Here is a 21,289-nt window from a genome sequence, read left to right on the forward strand (position 1 = left end):
AGGAGGCAGTACGGTGCCCAGAGGAAGACTTTGGCCCTTGTGCTTATGGCTTTTACCCGTCACCAGCCGGTGAAGAGGGGTCTTAGTGAGGATGTTTCTTGTCCACAGAAGGAGGGGATGAGACCTCTGTCGCAGAAATAGCCTCCGAAAAAAGCAGGCCATTCAGAATCAATTTATTACGACGTTCATTCAGTGTCTGCTGACTGAAGCTAGCACAACTATCACATGGGGATTTTTGCCGACAAATGCGGAACCCCCAAACAGTACACACTCTTCATGAAGGTAGCTATTGGGTAGTTTACCACTGCAAGAAGAGCAGTGTTTAGACCCCGTAGTTCCCTTCTCAGACATAATAGCGAACACTCACACTCACACAAAATAGGAAAGAGCGAAGAAAGTGGAAAGAGGACAAACCAACGATGGCATTGGGATACCACAAGGGTAGAAAGGTCAAAATACCAACAAAGGTACGAAAGGGATACTGGGGGGTAGAGCTGAGTGCAGAAAGACATCAACGACCAAACAACTAACAAGAAAAACTTTTTACAAAAGCTTGTAAATTTATAAGATAAATCACTTAGCAGGAGAGCTCGGTGAAATGCTGCTATATGGCTGTGCGGCAAACGAGATCTGCGGTAACTGAGTGAAGGGCATTGTGGGTAGTAGCTTAGCTTAAGAGATTTTGGTGCACACAAGTTTGGTATAAAGCCGAATCGGTTCTGAGCATCAGTGATGAATAGGAAGAATATTAACAACTTAAGATGTATACTTTTTGTCCCGAATGTAAATTTGATATGGCTGCCAATTGTACTCTGAGCATGGGAAAACTAGCACCTTCAAAGAGATAAAATAGAAAATCTAGTACAGCAGAGACAGGGGCAGTAAGAGAGTCAATGTTGTTTTTCAGATCCCAAAAAATATATATATTTTGCAATTCTTCTTGTAAATCCTTGTGGTGGAGTCATTCTGCAAGGATAACAGTATGGTCTGCACTGGGGAAGAAACCCCGGACTGTCTGGGTATCGATGGAACTGGAGAAACCATACAGTTATAGTCTGATATAGGGAATACTGGGATGATTCATCCCCAAAGGATGTGAAAGAAGATTTTGACTTGGGTCCAGTATCCAGGGAGGATTACGAAGATGAGACCAAAGGAAGGGGGAACCACACCTGGAGAGGCCAAAATGGGGCAATGAGGATGACAGAGCTCTTCAATTGACTGGCTTTCTTTTTGGAATGAGAGGTACTGGGGATAGAGGCGTATAGGGAGACCGGGGGGCCAAGAGTGGAATACCACATCTCTTCATGACTCCCCCTGAGGTGGGATCAGTGCAAAGTGCCTGTTGTATTTGTTGTTGTTAGAGATCACAGCATGGTTGGCCCCAGTGGTGAAAAGTTTTCTCTGGCAATGGCTGGCTGAGATACCACTTGTGAGGCATCAGAATGAACTTGCCGATTTTGCCCACTTCACATTGTTTCCTGGAATGTGCACTGTAACAAGAACGTAGTTGGGGGGAAATTGCCCACTACCACCCCCTCATGGCTTCTCAACAAAGGGGGTAGGGTACAGTCCCCCTTGTTCACTGAGGTACCAGACCACAGACATGATGTCAGTATTCACTGCAATGGTCCCTAGAGGGAGAGCATCTTTGAATGCCTGCAAAACTAAAAGGACTGCTCTCATTTCCAGGACATTGATATACAAATTGGTCTCATGGGGGGACCAAGTGCCTTAGATTGTCCTTCCCAAGAAATGCCTCCCCAATAGTTGGGAGGGATCCGTGGTTACTGTGGCCAATGGGAGAGGAAGAACAAAAGCCTCACCTAGACAAATGTTGCTGACTGGACCAACCAGCAAACATGTCGTTTGCATACTTGAGCAAGTATGACTAGAAATGATGGGGGCTGTCAAAGAAAAGACCCCCGAACAGCTACAGTCCACTGAAGGATGCACATAAAATAGGGGGCCAAGGCAAAACTAAGAATTAGTCTTGCAGGAGGAGCAGTACGAGACAGAATTTGATGAACCTGAGATCTGAGTGTACATACACAGTAAGAGTACGGAAGCACAATGGGTTGTTGTGTTTAGATGGGGACCAATAAACTCCTGGCTCTGTGCTAGTGTCGGTTTTGATTTGGCAAAGTTGATTGTTATACCTAGTGATTGATAAATCTGAAACAAAGTAGATGTATGAGAAAAAATTAAAAGGGAAAGAAATATATTCTAAAAAGGAGAAAATGCACTTACAATAAAGAATATTATTAAGCAAATGCTGTGAGAAAGGATAATACATCTATGTATGATGTAGCAAATGAGATCTGAGGTACTAAGGATGGACTAGGGCAGGGGTCTGTAACTTTCACTATCAGAAGAGCCATTTTTGGCCCTCTCCCACCTAATAAAATTCAGCTGGAGCCACAAAATGAAGATAACACAGCGTATAAAAGTTTTATACATAGTTATTATACTATATAGTTTTATACATATATATATATATATATATATATATATATACATACATATATATACATATATATATATATAAGAACTAAGTTTAAAAGAGTAATATCTAAAATCCATCCCTATTTTTGTTCCTTTGTTGGGATTTTTATTGGAATCACTAAATTGGTGTGTGTGTGTGTGTGTGTGTGTGTGTGTGTGTGTGTGTGTGTGTGTGTGTGTGTGTGTGTGTGTGTGTGTGTGTCTACCTTTCAACCTCTTGGAGCAAGAAATCTGAACAAAGCCATAAATAATGGGGGACAAAGGCCCAAAAAATAGAGACACTTTTTAAATATTGTTCTTACAAACTTTGAAAGTTGACAGAATAAAAAGTTTTGCATTAGTATGAATTCTCTGAAGGGTATGAAGTCATGTCTTTCTATATTTTCTGACTTCAGCCCTCAAAGATTTGCCAGAAAACCACAATGTTAGGAGAAACAGACCAAAAATATGAGGCAAAAATCAGGACATTCTGCAAAAATCTGTACAGTTGATACGTAATTGTGTGTGTGTGTGTGTGTGTGTGTGTGTGTGTGTGTGTGTGTGTGTGTGTGTGTGTGTGTACGCTGCATGGTAATAATGAGGGAATCTGTCATTATAGTCTGTTTTATTTATTTAACATTTGTTTACTGGGAAAATCCGACTTGGAACAAAGTCAATTTTCAGTGGAGGCCCAGAGAGAAATGCTCCAGATGCATGTCTTTGTAAGATGGGAGGAAACCGAAGCACCCGGAGAAAACCCACACAAACGCAGGGAGGACATGCAGACTATGTACAGAAGGCACTCCAACCGAGAATCCAACCAGACAACCTCTTGCTGTGAGGCGACAACGCTACCGCTGCACCACTGCACCATCCACATTATTTCCTATTATTGTATGCAAACTTGTGTTACCATTTAAAATGTAATGATTTAACAAATAGATTTCAGAAAACAAATTAAGACAATTTCTCTCTGCTTTGTTCTCTAAACTTTGTATCTAAAAAGCTGCATCAGAATGTAAATGCACCAGATAAAATGGGCAGGGAGCTAGTCTTAGAAATAATCTTGCATTACGTGTGACCAAACTTGCCGTCTAGTATGTAAGGAAAAAAAAGTGATGTAAAGGCAAGAGAGACATCATTAAAGATGCTAAGAAAGATCCTAGGTATACTAAACACCATCTTAGTTCACTGAAAGAATCTTTTAGACTGGAATATTACACCAATGATATCAGCTGTACTTTTACATTCTGATAACTGATGATAACTAGCAAACATTATCAGAGGTGAAGCTTTTATGCTAGCAGAATAGAAAAACTATAAGCAACAGGTTAGAAATGTCACTGAAGATTTCGCATTACCTGGTCCACATCAGAAGAAAATAGCTATTAGCATCAAACAAAACAATCAGACTCTTTAAAAGGAATAACTTACCAAACCATTAAAGCCTCATTGCAGTGTCTAGAATAGCAAACATTTTCTCTTTAGGTGTTTAGATTTTTGAGAAATGGGGGTTTGCTGACAGACACAGTCAACGTTCTTAAAAAAAGCACAGTTAAGTGTATTTAAGTGTATAAAAAGAACTCCCTGTCCTTACATAGCTGTTTTGTACACCATTTAAAAACCTTGTAATTTAAACTCCATAAATACATTAAATTTACATAATCTGCACAGCTCATCACTTCAGTTTCTATGCTGCTTGCAAGTATGTAATTACAGTCATTCTTTTCTCCAGCTTGGCTGTAGCGGACAGAAAGCAGTGATCTGTCTTATCTTGTATACAGACAGCATACAAAATATCATGCTTTAATTTGCTCATATTACTGTAAACATCTGACACCAAAACTCAAAAAAGAAACTTGCTGGATGAGAAATGGTTAAAGAAATCAAACCAGGTGTATTACTCCTTGAATCAAGCAACATGTTTGGAACGCTTAGAGTTTACAGTAACACAGCAGCCAGCTAAGTCCCCTGTGAACTACTTCCAACTCCGTCTGACACAAGAACTCACCACATATCAATTTCCTACTAGGAATATAACAGTTTAGCTTGGAGGGTATGGCAATGGGCTGATAACGAGCTTCACCCTGCAGTCCTGAGTTTGGCTCTCTTGATGCCCACTTGCAAACTGGGCAACTCTCAGCAAGTTATTTATCCAGGCAGTGGTTTGAGGCCACCACTGAAAATGGATATTTATGCCTAGTGGGCTTACCTAGTTAAAGAAAATAAAATAAAAGTCTGTTATACTGTAGAATGGAATCACCACAAAACACACTAGAAGCGGATCAATTACAGAAACACCACCCGTTTGTTTCACATTTAGATAACAAGAAGCTTGAAAGTCGTTTCTGAAACGTTAGGCTCACTAACTGCTGTCCTGACTCACAGTCCAAAACAGTTTACTGTTCACAAATAGCCACAGACAGACAGACACCCCAACAGGGCTGCATCACTGCTAAACAGCTGGGTTGGGTGCAGTTCCCTAAAGTCTTGCAAATAAAATCTAAATAATTTGTACACTTGCCATAAAAAATTTTTATAACTGTCAGACAAGCGAGTCTAGACTTGGGACTAAAATAATATTAATCCAGGAATACTATTCCCTGAGATATACAAGAGAATTTGTACTCAACCCTACACTTAGAAAAGTTATAGACCAAAAAATAATCTAATAAAGTAGATGAAAAAGGTCTGACTTAGTGAAGGAAAATAAAAACCAGTACTGACCATCCTTAAAATAAAAATCTCCATTAATAGCTTTTAAGTGGAAACAGTTTAGTAACTTTTATACACAAAGGTAGAAGGTGAGCCATCTACACAGATTACTCGTCACAACCTTGATGGAGAGATCGGCCGAGTTCTGACCGCCTCGACGGAGAGATCGGCCGAGTTCTGACCGCCTCGACGGAGAGATCGGCCGAGTTCTGACCGCCTCGACGGAGAGATCGGCCGAGTTCTGACCGCCTCGACGGAGAGATCGGCCGAGTTCTGACCGCCTCGACGGAGAGATCGGCCGAGTTCTGACCGCCTCGACGGAGAGATCGGCCGAGTTCTGACCGCCTCGACGGAGAGATCTGCCGAGTTCTGACCGCCTCGACGGAGAGATCTGCAGAGTTCTGACCGCCTCGACTGAGAGATCTGCAGAGTTCTGACCGCCTCGACGGAGAGATCTGCAGAGTTCTGACCGCCTCGACGGAGAGATCTGCAGAGTTCTGAACGCCTCGACGGAGAGATCTGCAGAGTTCTGACTGCCTCGATGGAGAGATCTGCAAAGTTCTGACTGCCCCGACGGAGAGATCTGTAGAGTTCTAACTGCCTCGACAGAGATCTGCAGAGTTCTGACTGCTTCGACGGAGAGAGATCTGCAGAGTTCTGACTGCTTCGACGGAGAGAGATCTGCAGAGTTCTGACTGCCTTGAAAGAGAGATCTGCAGAGTTCTGACTGCCTTGATGGAAAGATCTGCAGAGTTCTGACTGCTGGTGGTTTGTTACACAAATGTCACTGACAGCTAACCATCCGCCTTCAGCAAACAGCATTAAACATATAATCAGGATGAAATATTTCAGGACACTTGTTCAGTTACATCATTTTACAATCAAAAAGAAAAATAAAAAGTTGTGTACCAGATGTCTCAAAGGAAGACAAAGAACATCTCAAAAATGAGCTGCTTTAATCGCTTCTCATAGAGAAGAGGATGATGATGACGATGATACAAAATCAATACGGCATGACATGGGTTTGCAACAATCCTTGGAAACAATTGTAGAAAATCACAGCAAGGAAGCCCACAAATTTATATACCCCTCTGTTTTACAGTAAGAGGCGATACTCAGCAGTCTCTCACAATACTGCAAAATATTCCTAAAAGCCACTTACAGCATTTTTTATTTATACAAAATGTAATTTGCAGATATGCTTTGCTAACAACTTACTGGACTTCTTGTGAGATTTAGTAGAGAATTCACCAAATTGTAGTCCTGATTTGGTCGATTAATAGGAGCTTCAGGCTGGCTGGTCATATCTAACGAGTCCAGTGATGCAGATAAGTCATCTGAAAGTTCACTTTCACTCAGCGTCCCACTATTAACCGCAGCACCTGTTGAGCCACACATTATTCCAGGCTCCACAGTCTGTCCTGTGTCTGCAATCAGTACCTCATTGGATTCCTGTGCTTTACTTGAAGCATCAGATTGTTTTGTAGCTAACGTTTTTAACTTGTTCTGAAATGAAAACATAACTGTATGTAAATTCAGTCAGACAAACTTCCAACTATTCTACTGCAATCGAAACTACATTTTGATGGCAAAATCAAACCATTTTAAAACTGCTATGTAAGGTTAGTGTTTGCGTCAAGTAAACAAGTTAGTTGTGTCAAGAAACCATTTTATAGCCACACTGTTCATGCCGTTTTCCAAACCAACACAGCACTCAAAAAGCATACCACCAAAAATGAGTTTACCCAGGTGAAGTACCTGCTTTTCAGCCTTTGCTTTACCTATGACAAATGTAAAAACACTGCTTTTTGCTAAGCTCCAATATCCACTTTGCAGAAGAAGCTAATATAGTTGGGATTGGTTTTACCAAATTAATCAAATGGACATAAATAAAACGTATCCTGTTTATTTAGTAAGACAGAATTACTAATTTCATAACCAGGAAGGGCCTACTTAAAGGCAACTGAGGCTGACTGCGGGAAGTGATAACGATGCAATGCATGGTACACCCTACGGTAAATAATGCGCTTACAGTAACGAAAATGCACTACGTACACAGTACCATTAGTGATGATTCTACTAGCCAACTGTGAAAGGACACCTTATCTCCATCTGTATTTAACCAGCTTGGGAAATATCAATGGTTGGAAAAATGGGGGTCGGGGGGTGGCTTGTATTCAAACCTACTATGGAAAGAAGTAGTGAAGAAAGTACAGTTGTGCAAAATCTTGTCATAACAATAGATGTCCTTCTCTTCACTGTTCCTGCATTCTTTATTATGGGGATCCCCGGCCAAGGATAGCTCAATGTCCGTCCTGTATAGCGAAACCTTAGGTTTTTTAAAAGGACATCATAGGTTACATATATATACTCCCTGCTCATGGGGTAGGACATAAAGTTGACATGCGGACATACATACCTGAGAATTAAATAGTCCCAGGAGGAACAACAGTCCAAGGAGAAAAAGGGGGGACATGCGCATCCAGAAGGAAAAAAGAAAGGAGGAACAGAGAAAAAGGGGGAACATGTGCATCCAGAAGGAAAAAAGAAAGGAGGAGCAGAGAAAAAGGGGGAACATGTGCATCCAGAAGGAAAAAAGAAAGGAGGAGTAGAGAAAAGGGGAAACATGTGCATCCAGAAGGAAAAGGAAAGGAGGAGCAGAGAAAAATGGGGAACATGTGCATCCAGAAGGAATAAAGAAAGGAGGAGCAGAGAAAAAGGGGGAACATGTGCATCCAGAAGGAAAAAGAAAGAAGGAGTAGAGAAAAAGGGGGAACATGTGCATCCAGGAGGAAAAAAGAAAGGAGGAGTAGAGAAAATGGAGAAACGTGCATCCAGAAGGAAAAAAAAGAAAGGAGGAGCAGAGAAAAAGGGGGAACATGTGCATCCAGAAGGAAAAAGAAAGGAGTAGAGAAAAGGGGGGAACATGTGTATCCAGAAGGAAAAAAAGAAAGGAGGAGCAGAGAAAAAGGGGGAACATGTGCATCCAGAAGGAAAAAGAAAGGAGGAGCAGAGAAAAAGGGGAACATGTGCATCCAGAAGGAAAAAAAAAAGGAGGAGCAGAGAAAAAGGGGGAACATGTGCATCCAAAAGGAAAAAAGAAAGGAGGAGCAGAGAAAAAGAGGGAACATGCGCATCCAGAAGAAAAAAAAAGAAAGGAGTAGTAGAGAAAAGGGGAACATGTGCACCCAGAAGGGAAAAAAAAGGAGGAGTAGAGAAAATGGGGGAACATGTGCATCCAGAAGGAAAAAAGAAAGGAATAGTAGAGAAAAAGGGGGAACATGTGCATCCAGAAGGAAAAAAAAGAGTAGAGAAAAAAGGGGGAACATGTGCATCCAGAAGAAAAAAGAAAGGAGTAGTAGAGGAAAAGGGGGAACATGTGCATCCAGAAAGAAAAAAGAAAGGAATAGTAGAAAAAAGGGAGAACATGTGCATCCAGAAGGAAAAAAAGGAGTAGAGAAAAAAGGGCGAACATGTGCATCCAGAAGGAAAAAAGAAAGGAGTAAAGAAAAAGGGGGAACGTGCATCCAGAAGGAAAAAAAGAAATGAGGAGCAGAGAAAAAGGGGGAACATGTGCATCCAGAAGGAAAAAGAAAGAAGGAGTAGAGAAAATGGGGAACATGTGCATCCAGAAGAAAAAAAGAAAGTAGTAGAGAAAAGGGGGGGGGACATGTGCATCCAGAAGGAAAAAGAAAGGAGGAGCAGAGAAAAAGGGGGAACATGTGCATCCAGAAGGAAAAAGAAAGGAGGAGCAGAGAAAAATGGGGAACATGTGCATCCAGAAGAAAAAAAGAAAGTAGTAGAGAAAAGGGGGGGGGGGACATGTGCATCCAGAAGGAAAAAAAAAAGGAGGAGCAGAGAAAATGGGGGAATATGTGCATCCAGAAGGAAAAAAGAAAGGGGGAGCACGTGCATCCAGAAGGAAAAAAGAAAGGAGGAGTAGAGAAAAGGGGGAACATGTGCATCCAGAAGGAAAAAGAAAGGAGGAGTAGAGAAAAAAGGGGAACATGTGCATCCAGAAGGAAAAAAGAAAGGAGGAGTAGAGAAAAGGGGGAACATGTGCATCCAGAAGGAAAATAAAGGAAGAGTAGAGAAAATGGGGGAACATGTGCATCCAGAAGGAAAAATGAAAGGAATAGTAGAGAAAAAGCTTGAACATGTGCATCCAGAAGGAAAAAAAAGGAGTAGAGAAAAAAGGGGGAACGTGTGCATCCAGAAGGGAAAAAAAAGGAGTAGTAGAGAAAAAGGGGGAACATGTGCATCTAGAAGGAAAAAAGAAAGGAGGAGCAGAGAAAAAGGGGGAACATGTGCATCCAGAAGGAAAAATGAAAGGAGGAGCAGAGAAAAAGGGGGAACATGTGCATCCAGAAGAAAAAAAGAGAGTAGTAGTAGAGAAAAGGGGGGACATGTGCATCCAGAAGGAAAAAAGAAAGGAATAGTAGAGAAAAAGGGGGAACATGTGCATCCAGAAGGAAAAAAAAGAGTAGAGAAAAAAGGGGGAACATGTGCATCCAGAAGGAAAAAGAAAGGAGGAGTAGAGAAAAATGGGGAACATGTGCACCCAGAAGAAAAAAAGAAAGTAGTAGAGAAAAAGGGGGGGGGGCATGTGCATCCAGAAGGAAAAAAGAAAGGAGGAGCAGAGAAAATGGGGGAATATGTGCATCCAGAAGGAAAAAAGAAATGAGGAGTAGAGAAAAGGGGGAACATGTGCATCCCGAAGGAAAAAAAAGGAGTAGAGAAAAAAGGGGGAACATGTGCATCCAGAAGGAAAAAAGAAAGGAGGACTAGAGAAAAAGGGGGAACGTGTGCATCCAGAAGGAAAAAAGAAAGGAGTAGTAGAGAAAAAGGGGGAACATGTGCATCCAGAAGGAAAAAGAAAGGAGGAGTAGAGAAAAATGGGGAACATGTGCATCCAGAAGAAAAAAAGAAAGTAGTACAGAAAAGGGGGGGGACATGTGCATCCAGAAGGAAAAAAGAAAGGAGGAGCAGAGAAAATGGGGGAATATGTGCATCCAGAAGGAAAAAATAAAGGAGGAGTAGAGAAAAGGGGGAACATGTGCATCCAGAAGGAAAAAAGAAAGGAGGAGTAGAGAAAAGGGGGAACATGTGCATCCAGAAGGAAAAAGAAAGGAGGAGTAGAGAAAAAAGGGGAACATGTGCATCCAGAAGGAAAAAATAAAGGAGTAGTAGAGAAAAGGGGGAACATCTGCATCCAGAAGGAAAAAAAAGGAAGAGTAGAGAAAATGGGGGAACATGTGCATCCAGAAGGAAAAATGAAAGGAATAGTAGAGAAAAATGTTGAACATGTGCATCCAGAAGGAAAAAAAAGGAGTGGAGAAAAAAGGGGGAACATATGCATCCAGAAGGAAAAAAGAAAGGAAGAGTAGAGAAAAAGGGGGGAACGTGTGCATCCAGAAGGAAAAAAGAAAGGAGGAGTAGAGAAAAAGGGGGAACATGTGCATCCAGAAGGAAAAAAGAAAGGAGTAGTAGAGAAAAAGGGGGAACATGTCCATCCAGAAGGAAAAAGAAAGGAGGAGTAGAGAAAAATGGGGAACATGTGCATCCAGAAGAAAAAAAGAAAGTAGTAGAGAAAAGGGGGGGACATGTGCATCCAGAAGGAAAAAAGAAAGGAGGCGCAGAGAAAATGGGGGAATATGTGCAACCAGAAGGAAAAAAGAAAGGAGGAGTAGAGAAAAGGGGGAACATGTGCATCCAGAAGGAAAAAAGAAATGAGTAGAGAAAAAGGGTGAACGTGTGCATCCAGAAGGAAAAAAGACAGGAGTAGTAGAGAAAAAGGGGGAACATGTTGATCTAGAAGGAAAAAAGAAAGGAATAGTAGAGAAAAAGGGGGAACATGTGCATCCGAGGGAACATGTGCATCCAGAAGGAAAACAAAAGGAGTAGAGAAAAAAGGGGGAACATGTGCATCCAGAAGGAAAAAAGAAAGGAGGAGCAGAGAAAAAGGGGGGAGATGTGCATCTAGAAGGAAAAAAGAAAGGAGTAGACAAAGGGGGGAACATGTGCATCCAGAAGGAAAAATAAAGGAGGAGCAGAGAAAAATGGGGAACATGTGTATCCAGAAGGAAAAAAGAAAGGAGGAGCAGAGAAAAAGGGGGAACACGTGCATCCAAAAGGAAAAAGAAAGTAGAGAAAATGGGGGAACATGTGCATCCAAAAGGAAAAAAGAAAGGAGGAGTAGAGAAAAAGGGGGAACATGTGCATCCAGAAGGAAAAAAGAAAGGAGGAGCAGAGAAAAAGGGGGAACATGTGCATCCAGAAGGAAAATAAGAAAGGAGGAGCAGAGAAAAAGGGGGAAAGTACAGTTGTGTACACTTACTATAAATGTAGATGTTCGAGTGTATTCACTGTTGCAGTCATTACATTTGGGTAATCTGCTGGCAGGTTGCCCTCTATCGGCCTGATTAACAAAGTCTTGGGTCCTGCGTCGGATGCTGTCCCTTCTTCCAAGACGTCAGGTCATCAGGGGTATAAAACATGCAGCTGACGCCATTACATCAGATTTTCTTGCCCCAGATGTCAGGTGCCCCCCCAAATGGGGACCAAAATATATAAATAATTTAAAACAGAATATACCTCCAAATAAAAGCAAATACACCAATAAGGCTTTTAAGTGTAGTAAAAGAAAGTAGTGGCATAGTAAGAGAAAAAACAGGAGGCTGGAAGGAGGTAACCAGGACTGCAACAGTGAATACACTCGAACATCTACATTTATGGTAAGTGTACACAAAATACAGTTTTGTACCTACCATAAATGTAGATGTTCCAGTGTTCACACTGCTGCAGTCATTACACTTGGGTTATCCTGCCGTCAAGCGGTCCCGCAGTGGGCCAGAGTTCCAAAGTCTTGTTCCGGCGTCGGTTGCTGTCGCTTCTTCCCTGACGTCAGTGCGCCAGGGGTATATAAGATGCATTCGACGCCATTTTCTTCAGTTTTTCTTGCCCCAGAAGTCAGGTGCCCCGAAGTAGGTAGGCAATACATATTGCTAATAAAACATATACAAAAAAATAAAAACAATACCTTCAGTTACAAGCAAATACACCACAAAGGTTGTATAGGATAGAAAGGTATAGATAAGTCCAGCTAGGACAGAGGGGATGGAGGGAGGGTAACCTGGACTGCAGCAGTGTGAACACTCGAACATCTACATTTATGGTAGGTACAAAACTGTACTATGTTCGTCGTGTTACACTGCTGCAGTCATTACACTTGGGTAGAATCCCAAAGCTAAGGTTGGGTGGTTGGTCTATAAAGAGTTAGGATTGGCTATGAGGCCCTGCAGAACTGCAGTGGCAAACCCTGCTCTGGATTTAGAGTAAAGAGGCAAATGGTAATGCTTGTTAAAGGTGTGCACTGAACTCCAAGTTGCAGCCTCCAAAATTTCCTTGGTTGGTACTCCTCTGTGAAAGGCTGTTGAAGTGGCTGTTGCTCTGGTAGAATGTGGCCTAATGTTATTAGGGACCGATTTTCCATGCTGTGTGTAGCAGTAACAAATACAGTGTCCTATCCATTTGGAAATAGTCTGCTTTGAGATAGCCTTGCCCTGTGATCCTGCAGCATATGCTACAAACAGTTGCTCAGTTTTCCTGAAAGCTTTTGTTTTGTCCAAGTAGAAGCATAGCTGCCTGTGTATGTCCAAAGAGTGCAGAAGTTTCTCCCTTTTATTCTGGGGATTTGGATAAAAAAGTTGGCAAATGGATGGTTTGGTTAAGAGCCACACTAGATACCACCTTTGGCATAAAAGTAGGGTTTGTCCTTAAAGAAACCCTGTCCTGATGAAAAATTATAAAAGGTTCCACTGCCATTAATGCCTGTAGCTCTGAGACTCTTCGTGCTGAAGTTACTGCCAGGAGCAGAGCTGTTTTCCATGATAAAAATTTTAGATTGGCTGTATTGGCTGGCTCAAAAGGTGGCAAGGTCAGTTTTTCCAAAACAAAATTGAGGTCCCAAGTTGGTGTTGGTGCTCTCCGGGGCGGTCTTATGTTTTTAGCCCCTCTGAGGTACTGCTTTAGCAAGGGATGAGAGAATAAAGGAGGATCTGTGTTGTAATGTGCTGAAATGGCAGAGGCATGGATCTTAATTGATGAGAAGGATAGGCTTTTGTCCAGCATCTCAGTTAAGTATTGTAAAATCTGAGGAATGTTTGGGACAAGAGGGTCAAGGCTTTGAGCCTGGTTCCAGGCACAGAATCTCTTCCATTTTTCTGAGTAAGATTTCCTGGTGCTAGGCCTCCTGGCCACCAAACTGACATCCATAACAGCTTTAGTGAGAGGTGTTGCCTGTTTGACTAATGAATCTGCCATGCAGCCAGGTTTAGGGTTTTGAGCTGACCGTGCAGGATCGGATTGTTTTGTTGAGTCAGGTGTGAAATTTGAGGCAAAATCCATGGTGGGCCTTGAGCGAAGTTCTTTAAGATTAGGTACCAGTGATGGCGTGGCCAAGTCTGGAGCAATCAGGATCATCTGTGGTTTTTCTTGTCTGGCTTTTAGGAGTACCTTTGAAAGGAGAGGCGGTGGTGGGAAGTCATAAACTTTAAGGCTTTTCCAGCTGAATGAAAGAGCATCCACTTTCCATGCTTGTGTGTGGTAAGTCCTTGTGCAGAATTTTTGTAGTTGGCAATTCAGTGGGGAGGCAAAAAGATCTATGTCTGGGCACCCCCATTTTTGCGTTACCATGCTGAAGATTTGTGGATTCAATTTCCATTCGTGAGGGTCCATGATATTTCTGCTTAGATAGTCTGCCAGAGTATTTTTCTTTCCTGGCAGGAATTGTGCTTGCAGATGAACTTGATAAGTTAGAGCTGTGTTCCACAAGGTCATGGGCTTGCCTGCATAGGGGATAAGAATGAGTGCCCCCTTGCTTGTTTATGTACCACATTACTGTGGTGTTGTCTATCTTTAATAATAATTGTCCTGGATGCAGATGCAGAAGGTCCTTGAAAGCTGTTAGGGCATTTTGAACAGCCAGCATCTCTTTTTGATTGATGTGAAGTTGCATTTGGTTTGTGGTCCACTTGCCCTGAATACATTTTCCTGCCATGTGTGCTCCCCAGGCGTAATCCGAAGCATCTGTTGTTAGAGTCTGCCTGGCTGTGGATAGAGTGAAAGGCTGACCCTTGTTGAGGTGACATGCCTGTGCCCACCATCAAAACTCCTGTTGTAGGCAGGGAATTATTGGTATTACTGCTTCTAAACTGTGAGAGTGTTGAGTCCAAACACTTTTTAGGTACCATTGTAATTTCCTCATATGCAGTCTGGCATATGGAATTAGTAGTATGCAGGATGCCATGAATCCCAGGGCCCGCAGAATTTTTCTTGCGGGGAGATGGGACTTTTTTGCCAGTAATTGAAAATATTGAGTCAGTTGTCCTTGTTGGTCTGGCATGAGATAAGCCATCTGGGCTGCTGTATTTAAGCTGGCACCCAGGAATATTATCTGTTGTGAGGGCACTAGTTTTGACTTCTTTTCGTTTACTGTGTACCCTAGAGAGATTAGCAACCTTTTTACAAACGCCAGATGCTTTAGAAGAATGTCATTTCTCTCTGCTTGAATGAGGCAGTCGTCCAGGTATGGTTATATTTGAATTCCTTTTTGTCTGCAAAATGCAATTACTGGTGCCAGATACTTTGTAAAGACCCTGGGCGCAGTAGATAAGCCAAAGGGCAGTGCAGAGAATTGGTAGTGCATTGTACCAGGTTTGAATCCGAGGTATCTTCTGCAATCTTGTCTGATAGGGACATGCAGGTATGCCTCTTTGAAGTCCAAAGTAACAAGCCAAGCCTTCTTGCCCAGCATGGGAAGAAGCTGCTGTAGTGTCAACATTTTGAATTTCGGAACATCCAGGTATGTATTTAGAGTTGAAAGGTCTAGTATGGGTCTCCAGGCTTCGTCCTTTCTGGGGACCAGGAAGAGTCTTGAGTAAACTCCTTGTCCTTGTTCCTGCTGTGGTACTTTTTGAATAGCTCTCATGTCCATGAGGGCTGAAATTTGTTTTTGAGCCTCTGCCCATTGATTTTGTGGCAGGTTTGGCATTCCTTTTAGCATTGGTAAAGTGTGAAAGTGGAACCTGTAACCTTGAGACACAATATTCAGAACCCATTTGTCTTCGGTGATTGTTTGCCAATTTTGAGAAAAGAGTGCTAGTTTCCCCCCCTAAGGGGGCTGCCAAAAGGGAAGTGCTTGGCATACGAAGAGGGAAGTCATTAGGACTGTTTCCTGTAAGGTTGAGACTTGTCCTCACCTCCTTTTGGGGTTGAGGTACCCCACTGTCGTTGTCTGTTAGAGCCTTGGGGTTGAGATCTGCCTCGTGGGCGTATGTATCTGCCTCTCTGTGGCCTGTCTAACACTGGAAAGGACCAATTCTTTGTAGGCCAATTTCTGCTAAATCGAGGTGGCTGTACCTGTAAGAAATCTTTGACTGTTTGCATAGATTTAGCTTTATCCTCAATTTTCTTTAACACCTCTTCTGCCTTAACACCAAACAAGGTATCATGCTGTAAAGGAGCATCCAATAATTTTGCCTTAACATGATCAGGTAAACTCTGTTCTTTTAACCAAGCATGTCTTCGAATCACAGAACCTGTAACTGCGGCTCTACAAGAGTCCTCTAAAGAATCAAAACCGCATTGCAGAGTATGTTTTCCCACCTGCTCAACTGCATGCAATAAATCCTGCATTTCTTTATAGTCAGGAGCTTCTGAGCTTGCAAGCATTTTCTGTTTTAACTGAGCCATTAAATATTGTTGGTACTTAAGCATGTGAAACTGGCAATTTAAAGCCCTTACTGCTAAAGTTGCAGAAGTGTAAACTTTCTTCCCCCATCTATCCAATGCTCTAGAATCTCTGTCAGAGGGGACTGGATTTTTTGCAATGGAAGCCTTAACCCCTTTGGGACCCTGGGAAATGGTTTCTGGGTCAGCAGAAGGGTTTTTACAAAGAAACTTGTGAGAGTCAGGGACTCTATAATGCCTATCTGGCTTGGCTGGTGCTGGGGAAAAGAATCAGGAGATGAGCTGGATTCAGAGAACACATCATCCACAATATCTAACACAGGCGGAATAGCAAGGGGCCTGTGCTGAGGCAATAAAAGGAAGTCCCTGAGCCTTTTCTTGGATTCTGAATAATCCTGACTTTCCCAATGGAAATGCTCCCTCATGGAATGTAAAGTTTCCCCAAAAGAGTAACCCTCAGGAGGAGAGGGTGAAGGGATAGATTCTTCAGCATCAGAGTCCTCATAGGGGGTAGAGAGTATCCCTGGTCTGAAGAGGAATCAGAGGAAATGGAAACCTGATCAGAGGAATCAGTCTGTATCCTGCCTAGGCCTTTTCTCAGGAGGGGGATGGGAACCCCTGATGAGAGTATTGAGGTCTTCAGCCATTTTGAGCATCTGTTTCTTAGGCATGGAGGACTGTCCAAGAAAATGCTGTACTTGCTTCTTTGTCTTTAATGGTGTTTTTGTCTTGGCTGTTGCTTTAATGGTAAGTTGTGAAGGTCTGAAAACACCCTCAGAAACCGATGCCTGCTCAGCGGCTCCGGACCCATCTGAGGGATTAGTTTCCGTAGGCCCAATACCTTGAGTTTCCAGAGGCCTAGTTGTCTCCACGTGGGAGTCGGAGGTGGCCTGTGGCTCTGAGGTAGCGGGTGTCAGGGGCTGCGAAAGCACCTCACTGAGAACCGGCGACTGGCCTAGAAGAGGCTTCGTCGTCGGTTTTGGACTTCGGATGCCTGTCTTTATCCTTGGCTTTGCGTTTTTTAAGAATTGCAGTCGTCGGTTGTTCCAATGGCATTGTATAATTGAACCTTCGGCCAAAGTAGTGCAAAGCAAAATCAAAACGTTGTTTTATAGTGCGTTTGTTAAATCTAGCACAAAACCGACAACTAGTGACGTCGTGATCAGGGCCTAGGCATGGAATACAGTAAGAGTGGAAGCCCTTATGAGGTATTTGCTTCCCACAAGAAATACAATTATTAACTTTTTCTGACATCGGTCTGGGGCAAGAAAAAAGTTTCCCCAAAGGGGTACTTAGCTGTATTGAAGACTTCGGATCTGAAATTCAACTTCAAAAATCTCAGGAGTCTGCTGACCGGCACTTGCGAACTGCTTTTGCTTCGGGCACTGCGCGGCAAGAAAGACCTAAGAAAATGGCGTCAGATGCATCTTATATACCCCTGGCGCACTGACATCAGGGAAGAAGCGACAGCAACCGACGCCAGACCAAGACTTACTGACGGGAGGATAACCTAAGTGTAATGACTGCAGCAGTGTAACACGATGAACATCTGTATTATGTTCTCCGTGTTTCACTGCTGCAGTCATTACATTTGGGTGGATTCCCAAAGCTATGGTTGGGGAGGACGGATTTATACAGCATTAGGACTGGCTATAAGGCCCTGCAAAACAGCAGTGGCAAAGCCAGCTCTGGGTTTAGAGAAGATTGGTAAATGATAGCGATTGGTGAAAGTATGAACTGAACTCCAGTTAGCAGCTTCTAGAATATCCCTGGTAGGAACACCACTGAGAAAGGCTGCAGAAGTAGATGCAGCCCTGGTGGAGTGGGATCTGATCCCCTGGGGGATAGGTTTTCCATGGTGCATATAGCAGAAATTAATACAATGGCTTATCCATTTGGATATGGTTTGCTTTGAAATAGCCTTTCCCTCTGCCCCTGCAGCAAATGCTACCAGCAGTTGTTCAGATTTTCTTCGAGATTTCGTCCTGTCCAAATAAAACCTAAGATGTCTGTGTACATCCACTGAATGCAGAATCCACTCCCCCTTGTTCTGGGGATTGGGAAAGAAAGTTGGCAAATGAATGGACTGATTAAGAGCCACACTGGATACCACCTTGGGCATGAAGGATGGATTGGTCCTGAGTGACACCCTGTCCGCATGAAAGATGAGGAAATGCTCCACTGCCAGAAGGGCCTGTAATTCAGAAATCCTTCTAGCCGAAGTGATTGCTAAAAGGAAGGCTGTTTTCCAGGAAAGACATTTTAGGTCTGCAGTAGCAGCTGACTCGAAAGGAGGTAGAGTGGGTTTTTCCAATACAAAGTTAAGGTCCCAGGCAGGGGATGAAGCTCTCCTGGGTGGCCTCAAGTTTTTGGCCCCTCTGAGATACTGCTTTAGCAGAAGATGAGATAAGGGGGGGGGGGGTTCTGTACTGTAATGAGCTGAAATGGCTGAGGCATGGATTTTTATGGAAGAAAAAGACAGGCCCTTGTGAAGCATCTCAGTTAAGTATTGCAAAATCTGAGGTAAATTGGGCACTGCTGTGCTTATCCCTTGAGACTGATTCCAGACACAGAATCTTTTCCATTTGTCAGCATAAGATTTTCTAGTACTAGGTCTTCTCGGCTCCAAAATGACATCCATCACATGTTTGCTGAGGGATGCTAAGGGAGAGTTTAAGTGATTAGCCAAGCTGCAAGATTTAACGTTTGGAGTGGAGGGTGCAGAATTTGGTTGTTCTGCGGAGACACTAAGGGAGGTGTCAGAGGCAGGTGCCATGGAGAAATATTTAACAGACTGCGTAGGAGTAGGTACCAGTGTTGGCGAGGCCAGTCTGGAGCAATCAAAACCATTTTTAGTTTGTCCTGTTTGACTTTTAGTAGAACTTTGGAGAGCAGAGGCAAAAGGGAAAGGCATAGACTGATAGGTTTTCCCAGCTGAAGGACAGAGCATCCACTTTCCAGGCTTTTTTTGTGAGGAGCTCTTGTGCAAAATTTGTCCAACTGGTAGTTCTGGGCTGAGGCAAAAAGATCTATGTCTGGGCTCCCCCATTTGCGTGTCAACATGTTGAAATTCCGGGGTTCCAGTTTCCATTTGTGTTGGTCCATGAGGTTTCTGCTTAGTTTGTCTGCCAAAATATTCAGCATTCCTGGCAGGAATTGAGATTGTAGTTGTACTTGATAGCTCAAGGCCATGCTCCACAATGCCATGGCTAGTCTGCACAGGAGGTAGGAATGTGTACCCCCCTGCTTGTTTATGTACCACATAACTGTGATGTTGTCCGTCTTTACCATTAGTTGTCCTGGATGAAGGCAGTCCTGGAAGGCTGTCAGTGCATTTTGTACAGCTAGCATTTCTTTCTGATTGATATGAAGGTGCATTTGATTTGGGCTCCATTTGCCCTGAATGCACTTTCCTGCCATATGAGCCTCCCATGCAAAGTCCGATGCGTCAGTAGTTTGGGTTTGGGCGGCAAGGGGTGGTGTGAATGGCAGTCCCTTGTTTTGGTGTCAGGCCTCTGCCCACCATAGGAACTCTAGTTGCAGGCAAAGTATGATGGGAATCATTGTTTCCAGGCTGTGACAATGTTGACTCCATAAACATTTTAAGTACCACTGAAGTTTCCTCATATGCAGTCTTGCATATGGAATTAGAAGAATGCAGGAGGCCATGAACCCCAAGGCTTACAGTATTTGTCTTGCAGATAGCAGGGTATTTGTGGCCACCTGTGTGAAGTAAACCACCAAATGAATTTGCATTTCTGGTGTAAGGAAAGCCATCTGGGCAGTTGTATTCAAGCTTGCACCCAGGAATGTAATTTTTTGAGAGGGTATCAGTTATGATTTCTTTTTGTTTATGGTGTACCCTAGACAAGTTAGAACCCTTTTTACAAACGCCAGATGTTTTAGAAGAATGTCCTTGCTTTCTGCCTGAATTAGACAATCGTCCAGGTATGGATATATTTGAATATTTCTTTGCCTGCAAATTGCAATTACTGGAGCCAGGCACTTAGTAAATACCCTGGGCGCAGTAGATAAGCCAAAGGGCAGTGCAGAGAACTGATAATGCAAGTAGCCTGCTTTGAAGCGGAGGTATCTTCTGTAAGATTCCCTGTTCGAAATATGCAGGTAAGCCTCTTTTAAATCTAGAGTTGCCAACCAGGCATCTTTGCCTAGCATTGGAAGTAACTGGTGAAGAGTCAGCATCTTGAATTTTGGAATGTCCAGAAAGGTGTTAAGAGTAGACAGGTCCAGAATTGGACGTCATGATTTGTCTTTTCTGGGTACCAGGAAAAGTGTGGAATAGAATCCTTGTCCATTTTCCTCTTCTGGTACTAGTTAAATTGCCCCCATGTTCAGGAGGGAAAGTGCTTGTTTCTGAGTCTCTGCCCACTGATTTGGGGGCAGGTCTGGCCACCCGTTTGGAGATGGCAACGTGAGGAAATGAAATCTGTATCCCTGGGACACTATATTTAAAACCCATTTGTCCTGGGTTATAAGTTGCCAGTTTTTTGCATGAAGAGCCAGTTTTCCCCTCAAAGGGGCGGCTAAGAGGTAAGGACTTGGTAATTTTAAAGGAAAGTCATTGAGACTGTTTACCATAGGGAGGTGTCTTGCTGTTTCTAGATTTGGAAGTGGAGGCAACCCATTGCTTAATTCTGAAAGTCCAGTGGGACTGAAACCTGGTGCTTTTAGAATGTCTGGATTTGGCTTGAGTGGCTCTGGAAGGAACTGGAAAGGACCAGTTCTTAGTAGGCCAGTGCCTACTAAATCTTGAAGGTTGTACCTGTAAGAAATCTTTCACAGTTTGCATAGATTTAGCTTTATCTTCCATATTTTTTAGAACTTCTTCAGCCTTATTACCAAACAGACGGTCCTGCTGCAAAGGAGCATCCAACAATTTTGCTTTAACATGATCAGGCAGAGATTGCTCCTTAAGCCAAGCATGCTTTCTAAGCACAAACCCAGTAACAGCAGCCCTGCAAGAGGCCTCCAAAGAATGAAAACCACATTGCCAAGTATGTTTTCCAACTTGTTCAGCTGAATGCAATAAATCCTGTAAATCCTTATTTTCCACACAGTCAGAAATCAACATCATTTTCTGTTTAAGCAGTCCCATGATATGCTGTTGATATTTTGGCATATGGAATTGACAGTTTAAAGCCCTGATTGCCAAGGTTGCAGAAGTATAAACCTTTTTACCCCATCTATCCAGCGTCCTGGAGTCTCTATCAGAAGGGGTAGGATTTTTAGCTGTAGAAGCCTTAATGCCATTGGGCCCCTGAGAAATGGTTTCAGGGTCCGCAACAGGATTTTTGAAAAGGAATTTGTGGGAGTCAGGAAC

The 21,289-nt window shown here is 42.9% G+C and overlaps 1 protein-coding gene across 1 annotated transcript in view; it reads right to left on the reverse strand.

Annotated features, from left to right (window-relative positions):
• The window catches only part of FHIP2A (FHF complex subunit HOOK interacting protein 2A), a 1,458,394-nt gene that overhangs the window by 880,512 nt on the left and 556,593 nt on the right, over window positions 1-21,289 (reverse strand). The window contains exon 6 of the mRNA XM_044055532.1: window positions 6,418-6,705. Within this exon, the coding sequence (XP_043911467.1) occupies window positions 6,418-6,705 (288 nt within the window). The remainder of the gene's footprint in view (window positions 1-6,417; window positions 6,706-21,289) is intronic.

The sequence above is a fragment of the Protopterus annectens genome, chromosome 14.part0 (assembly GCF_019279795.1).
Source record: "Protopterus annectens isolate FY-2018-M chromosome 14.part0, PAN1.0, whole genome shotgun sequence".
Lineage (NCBI taxonomy): Eukaryota > Metazoa > Chordata > Ceratodontiformes > Protopteridae > Protopterus > Protopterus annectens.